Source organism: Palaemon carinicauda, chromosome 30 (assembly GCF_036898095.1).
Source record: "Palaemon carinicauda isolate YSFRI2023 chromosome 30, ASM3689809v2, whole genome shotgun sequence".
Taxonomy (NCBI): domain Eukaryota; kingdom Metazoa; phylum Arthropoda; class Malacostraca; order Decapoda; family Palaemonidae; genus Palaemon; species Palaemon carinicauda.
The window spans coordinates 41,509,780-41,517,279 of NC_090754.1; the positions used below are offsets into that span (position 1 = coordinate 41,509,780).

At 32.6% G+C, this 7,500-nt stretch overlaps 1 protein-coding gene across 1 annotated transcript in view; it reads right to left on the reverse strand.

Annotated features, from left to right (window-relative positions):
- LOC137623763 (homeobox protein orthopedia-like) overlaps nt 1-7,500 on the reverse strand; it is an 80,510-nt gene that overhangs the window by 51,191 nt on the left and 21,819 nt on the right. The window contains exons 2-3 of the mRNA XM_068354588.1: nt 7,198-7,452; nt 2,097-2,303 (exon numbers count right to left, since the gene is read on the reverse strand). Coding sequence (XP_068210689.1) covers nt 2,097-2,303; nt 7,198-7,416 — 426 coding nt within the window. The 5' untranslated portion in view covers nt 7,417-7,452. The remainder of the gene's footprint in view (nt 1-2,096; nt 2,304-7,197; nt 7,453-7,500) is intronic.

Sequence of the window (7,500 nt, forward strand, 5' to 3'; positions counted from 1 at the left end):
ATATATATATAAATATATATATATATATATATACATATATACATATATATACACACACACACACATATATATATATATATATATGAATACAGAGGGAGAGAATATATATATATATATATATATATTTATATATACATACATACAGAGAGAGAGAGTGAGAGAGAGAGAGAGAGAGAGAGAGACTTACATGTGCCTCTGATCTATCATGGCATTAGAAGACTTCAAAATACATAAAAAATGCATTTTCTGCAGAGAGCATTTATCCAATAATAATTCATCTTCAGTCACTTCATTAAAACAATTTTTTCCCTTAAAGTAATTTATCAAAATAACTAAAATAATTTTATTTCTCTAAATTACTTGTTCTTTATATCACCATCCTATAGTATAAGGGACTCTTCTGTTATAATAATCTACGTCACTTGGAGAAATCCACTTTCGGGTACAGATTTCATTGGCAGCTGGCCCGATATGTAACACGGGATATTTTCGGTAACATGAGAGGGTATTTGGTTTTTGACAAGGATCCCATGACCTGGTTAGATGGGATTATAACACACATATATATATATAAACACACACATACACATACACTCATATATATATATATATATATATTAGTCCCATATATAAATCATATTTATAACATATATATGGCGTATATAGTCCCGTATTAAAAATATATATATATATATACAAACACACACACACACACACCCACACAAATATATATATATATATATATATATAATATATATATATATAATATATATATATATATATATATATAATATATATATATATATATATATATCTTGACTCATTATATAAATAACACAAAAACATAATAGAACATCCGCCAAATGTCTCCAAACGATTCAAAATCTCAACCTATAACAAAATAAAAAAAAAAAATATAAAAAAAAATAAATAAATAAACGAAGGCAACGAACCCTGAATAAAAAAAAACAATTCTAAAAAAAAACAACAAAAACAAACAAACAAACGGACTCCAAACAAAACGAAAAGAATGAATAGAGAGATTTAAACGTATATCGACTATCCATTCAATAAATAATGGAGGTACCCGGAGGCCTTCTGCTCCCAAAGGATCGGGTGGATGAAAATGGAAAAGAAAAAAAAAAAAGGATATTTATACAAATCCTAGCAATCCTGCACCGCTGGAGCGACGGGCGGCTCCCGGAGCATTTAATATAAAACGGATGTAATTGTAGTTTACGGTATATTAATCAACATCGTAAAAGAGATACTCAAAATTACTAGACATCAAGAGGGTGGATTTTGCTGAGTCTGCGCATGCGCATAATAAAGTTCTACCTTTATTTTGAATGGTCATTACTTCTTTTGTAGTTTATTTCCTTGTTTCCTTTCCTCACTGGGCTATTTTTTTCCATCTTGTTTTTCCAACTAGGGTTATAGCTTAGCTTGCAATAATAATAATGTGTTGTAAGTATACATGCAATCCGATTGATGTGTAATGGCATAGAGAGAGAGTGATAGAGAGCGAGAGAGAGAGAGAGAGAGAGAGAGAGAGAGAGAGAGAGAGAGAGATAACACAATTATTCAGAAAACATATTTCGATGAAATGGAATTTGCCAATAAACAATCATTGAATTACTTTTTTTCAATCATAAGGAATATTTTTTTTGGGGGGGGGGTCAGATTGATAAGAAGTTACCATCAACTGAGCGAGTCATACCTTCAACAATGAAGTCTCGTTTAAATGTATTATACGGATATTTAGATAAACTAATATATAAATTAATGTCTATAAATAAATAAATAAATAAAAATATATATATATATATATATATATATATTTTCACAAATACACGCATTTGCTGTATATATATATATATATATATATATATACATATATATATACGTATAATTTATATATCTTCAGATTTTGTATCTGATAATGATTAAAAGAAAAATAATCACAAAACATTTTTATAAAAAAACAATAACAACAATAATCAAAATAATAAAAATTGCAATCATCCTACCAAAGTTTCAAATATACACAATGCTATTGACCCTATTCTCCAGCTTGACCTAACACTTGACCTTACCTGCACCCTGCTCTCGGTCAGGCCGATCCTCATGGCCAGCTCCTCCCTCATGAAAATGTCCGGATAGTGAGTCTTGGCGAAGGACCGCTCCAGCTCGTTCAGCTGGGCCGGGGTGAAGCGCGTTCTGTGTCTCTTCGGCTTGACGGACTTGTCCGAATCCCCGCCCGACAGGCTGATGTTGCTCAGGCCGCCGGCCGCGTTCGAAACCTGCGGCAGAATGAGAGAGGGGATGAAGGGTTGATAAAGTGGGGAAATGGAGGGAGGAGGATAAATGGGATAATTTGGGGAAATGGAAGGAGGAAGATAAATGGGATAATTTGGGGAATGAAAATGGAAAATATGGACTATCGTTGGGATGTAAATGGAAAATATGGACTATCGTTGGGATGTAAATGGAAAATTGTGGGAATGAAAATGGGAAATATGGAATACTGTGGGAATGGAAATGGAAAATATGGAATATTGTGGGAATGAAAATGGAAAATATGGAATATTATGGGAATGGAAATGGAGAATATGGAATGTTGTGGGAATGGAAATGGAAAATATGGAATATTGTGGGAATGGAAATGGAAAATATGGAATATTATGGGAATGAAAATAGAAAATATGGAATATTGTGGGAATGGAAAAGGAAAATATGGACTATTGTTGATATGGAAATGGAAAATATGGACTAATATGGAAATGGAAATGGAAAATATGGACTATTATTGATATGGAATTGGAAAATATGGACTACTGTGGAAATGGAAATGGAAAATATGGAATGTTGTGGGAATGAAAATGGAAAATATGGAATATTGTGGGTATGGAAATGGGAAATATGGAATATTGTGGGTATGGAAATGGGAAATATGGAATATTATGGGAATGAAGATGGAAAATATGGAATATTGTGGGAATGAAAATGTAAAATATGGAATATTGTGGGAATGGGAATGGAAAATATGGAATATAGTGGGAATGAAGATGTAAAATATGGAATATTGTGGGAATGGAAATGGAAAATATGGAATATTGTGGGAATGGAAATGGAAAATATGGAATATTGTGGGAACAGGAATGGAAAATATGGAATATTGTGGGTATGGAAATGGGAAATATGGAATATTGTGGGAATGGAAATGGAAAATATGGAATATTGTGGGAATGGAAATGGGAAATATGGAATATTGTGGGAATGGGAATGGAAAATATGGAATATTGTGGGAATGGAAATGGAAAATAGGGAATATTGTGGGAATGGAAATGGAAAATATGGAATATTGTGGGAATGAAAATGGAAAATATGGAATACTGTGGGAATGAAAATGTAAAATATGGAATATTGTGGGAATGGAAATGGAAAATATGGAATATTGTGGGAATGGGAATGGAAAATATGGAATATTGTGGGAATGGAAATGGAAAATATGGAATATTGTGGGAATGGGAATGGAAAATAGGGAATATTGTGGGAATGGAAATGGAAAATAGGGAATATTGTGGGAATGGAAATGGAAAATATGGAATATTGTGGGAATGAAAATGTAAAATATGGAATATTGTGGGAATGGAAATGGAAAATATGGAATATTGTGGGAATGAAGATGGAAAATATGGACTACTGTTGAAATGAAAGTGGAAAATATAGGCTAGTATGAAAATGAAAATAGAAAATAAGGACTATTGTGCAAATATATATATATAAGTCAATTGGTAGTAGGTTGGCCAGGGCACCAGCCACCCATTGAGGTACTACAGCTAGAGAGTTATGGGGTGCTTTGACTAGCCAGATAGTACTACATTGGATCCTTCTCTCTGGTCACGGTTCACTTTCCCTTTGCCTCCCTATACACTGAATAGCCTGGCATATTCTTTACAGAGTTTCCTCTGTCTTCATACACCTGACAACACTTAGATTTCCAAACAATATTTCTTCACCTAAGGGGTAACTGCACTGTAATTGTTCAGTAGCCACTTTCCTTTTGGTAAGGGTAGAGGAGACTCTTTAGCTATGGTCAGCAGCTCTTCTAGGAGAAAGGCACTCCAAAATCAAATCATTGTTCTCTAGTATTGGGTAGTTCCATAGCCTCTGTACCATGGTCTTCCACTGTCTTGGTTAGAATTGTATTGCTTGAGGGTACACTCGGGCATACTGTTCAATCTAATTTCTCTTCCTTTTGTTTTGTTAAAGTTTCTATAGTTTATACAGAAATATTTATTTCAATTTTGTTACTGTTCTCAAATAATTTTATCTTTCCTTGTTTCCTTTCTTCACAGGGCTATTTTCCCTTATGGGGCTCCTGGGCTTATAAGATCCTGCTTTTCCGACTAAGGTTGTAGTTTAGCAATTAATAATAATAATAACAATAATACTAATAATAATAATAATAATAATAATAATAATAATAATAATAATAATAATAATAATAATAATAATATAAAGATTAGATATGGGAATTGATGTCACTGAAAATAGAGTTGAAAATGAAAGAAAAAAAAAGTACGAAATTAATATATTTTATTAAATAGGAATGAGCGAAAGAACATGTGATAAGGCAGCAAAAATTTGACTACTGCAAAAAAAAAAAAAAAAAAAAAAAAAAAAAAACTTTCTATCAAATTAATTGGAAGGCAAGAAAATATAATTAAAATGTTGTTATTTGGTAGACAAATTACTTTCGAGATCCTAGAACGAAGCTTCTAGTGGGATGGAATCAACTGGTTTAATAATAAGTGCAAGACGGCAAATGAATGAAAATTAAATGACATCTCAAAAGGATGAATGAGTCAAGTGACTGAATAAGGAATGGGAGATGACGGGAATGAAAAATGAAGAAGTTACTCAGCGATGAAGTGACAATGTATTCATATCTGTATTAAAAAAAGCTATTAAAACAGAAGAATGAATTAACATTGTACGATGAATAACAGAGAGAAAGAGTTGCTGTAATTAAAATGGATATGCTTTTATGATACGGAATGAATCCCAAACTAACTAGACGGCCACTCAGTAGAAAGTAGACCTCCACCACGGCTGCCTATTTCTCAACCTTGCCCTTGACCTTTGACCTTAACATGTATTAATTGGCACGGATTTTCATACACCCAAATATGAACCCAGTTTTGAAGTCTGATAACGATGTCCAAACTTATGTCTGATTACGTGAATTGGACACTTTGCTTGACCGTGACCTTGACCTTTGACCTGGACCTTCCTAAATTTAATCATTCCAGCTTTTTAAATAACAGTTAATTCCTGCAAGTTTCATTACTCTGCGATTAAAATTGTGACCAGGAACGTGTTCACAAACAAACACACAAACAGGGGCGAAAACATAACCTCCTTCCAACTTCGTGGGCAGATGTAAAATTGACAAGAGTCCTACGTTAAGAGCATTTAAGTCATCTAAACACTTGATTATCAGCACTGTAATTGTTCAGTGGCTACTTTCCTCTTGGTTAGGGTAGAAGAGACTCTTTAGCTATGGTAAGCAGCTCTTCTAGGAGGCCACTCCAAATTCAAACCATTGTTCTCTAATCTTGGGTAGTGCCATAGCCTCTGTACCATGGTCTTCCACTGTCTTGGGTTAGAGCTCTCTTGCTGAGGGTACACTCGGGCATAATATTCTATGTAATTTCTCTTCCCTCTTGTTTTGTTAAAGCTTTTCTAGTTTATACAGGAAATATCTATTTTAATCTTGTTACTGTTCTTAAAATATTTCATTTTCCTTATTTCCTTTCCTCACAGGGCTATTTCACCTGTTGGGGCCCCCTGGGTTTATAGCAACTTGCTTTTCATATTAGGGTTGCAGCTTAGCAAGTAATAATAATAATAATAATAATAATAATAATAATAATAATAATATAGGCACTTTATTTACAAATATCAAGGGGATCCAACCCATACGCTCTCGTACAGACTAATTAACATGATATTTAACTCACATTCATTCACACAATTTAACTTTAAAACCTGACTCATAAAAATCCCTAATTTCTACCTCAAGAGAAAAAATACATATATTCCTAAAAAATACTCAAAAATTTACTTTCTAGATATATTAAAAAATACCAATCAATAAAAAAAAATAAACATCTATTAACATCTCAAAAAAAAAAAAAAAAAACAATAAATACAACTATTGAAATTAAAAAAAATACATTGAATTGAAACTTATTTTCATTCTTAAATACATCTATTGAAATCTCAAAATTCAAAATAAATACATTTTATGGAAACTATAAAAAAAACTAAAATACATTAAATTGAAATCCAAAATTTTCTTCCTTAAATTTCCCACCAATCAAATGATATATTAAAATGCCAACAAATGCATCTATTGAAATCTCAAAATTCATAATAAATATACTATGGAAATATCAAAATTCCTATAAATATATCTATTGAAATCTCCAAAAACTAACAAGTACATTTATTGTAATCTAAACATTCCAAATAAATATATCTAATGAAATCTCGAAAAAAAAAAAAACTAAGAAATACATTTATTGAAATCTCAAAATCTAACAAAAGCATTTTTTAATGAAATCTCAAAAACTAACAAAGACATTTATTGAAATCTCAAAAAAACTAACAAATACCATGATTGGAATTTCAAAAATATTAGCAAATACATTTATTGGAATCTCAAAAAACTAACAAATACATTTATTGGAATCTCAAAAAAATAACAAATCCATTTACTGGAATCTCAAAAAACTAACAAATACATTGAATTGAAATTAATTTTTTTTTCATATTCCCCTCCGGACACCCCCCCCCCCCCACCTCCAAAAAAATCCCAAAAAGTTAAGATGTGAGTCTGACATAAAACTAATAAATACATTTATTGAAATCTCGAAAAACTAGCAAATACATTTAATGAAATCTCAAAAACTAGTAAATACATTTAATGAAATCTCAAAAAACTAACAATACATTAAATTGATATCCAAATTTTTCTTCTCAAAATCCCCTAAAAAAACTAACATACATTTATTGAAATAGGAAAAAACTAATAAATACATTGAATTGAAAACCCTTTTTTTTTCCTCAAATACCCCTCCCCCCAAAAAAAAAAAAATCCCAAAAAAATCAAGATGTGAGACTGACCATAAAGCCACTTACGTCTTGTCTGTGGCTGACGGAATTCCCAGACCCCTGGGCGTCGAGGTTAGCCAGAGACCCCGGTCCCTGCGAAAGGTGGTGCGGGTGGCTGAGGGCGTGAGAGGCGTGAGTGGGCGGAGGTGACTCCAGCTGGGTGAGCGAAGGGCCGCTGTCGCTCCCGCTGCCTCCGCCGCCGCCTCCCCACGGGAGTCTTGTTGGTGACATTTTTGTTCAGGTCGTCCACCAGGTCCTTGCTCACCCCTGCGAAGGAAGAGCACCGCAATGTGAATCCAATGTTGAACATGCTTG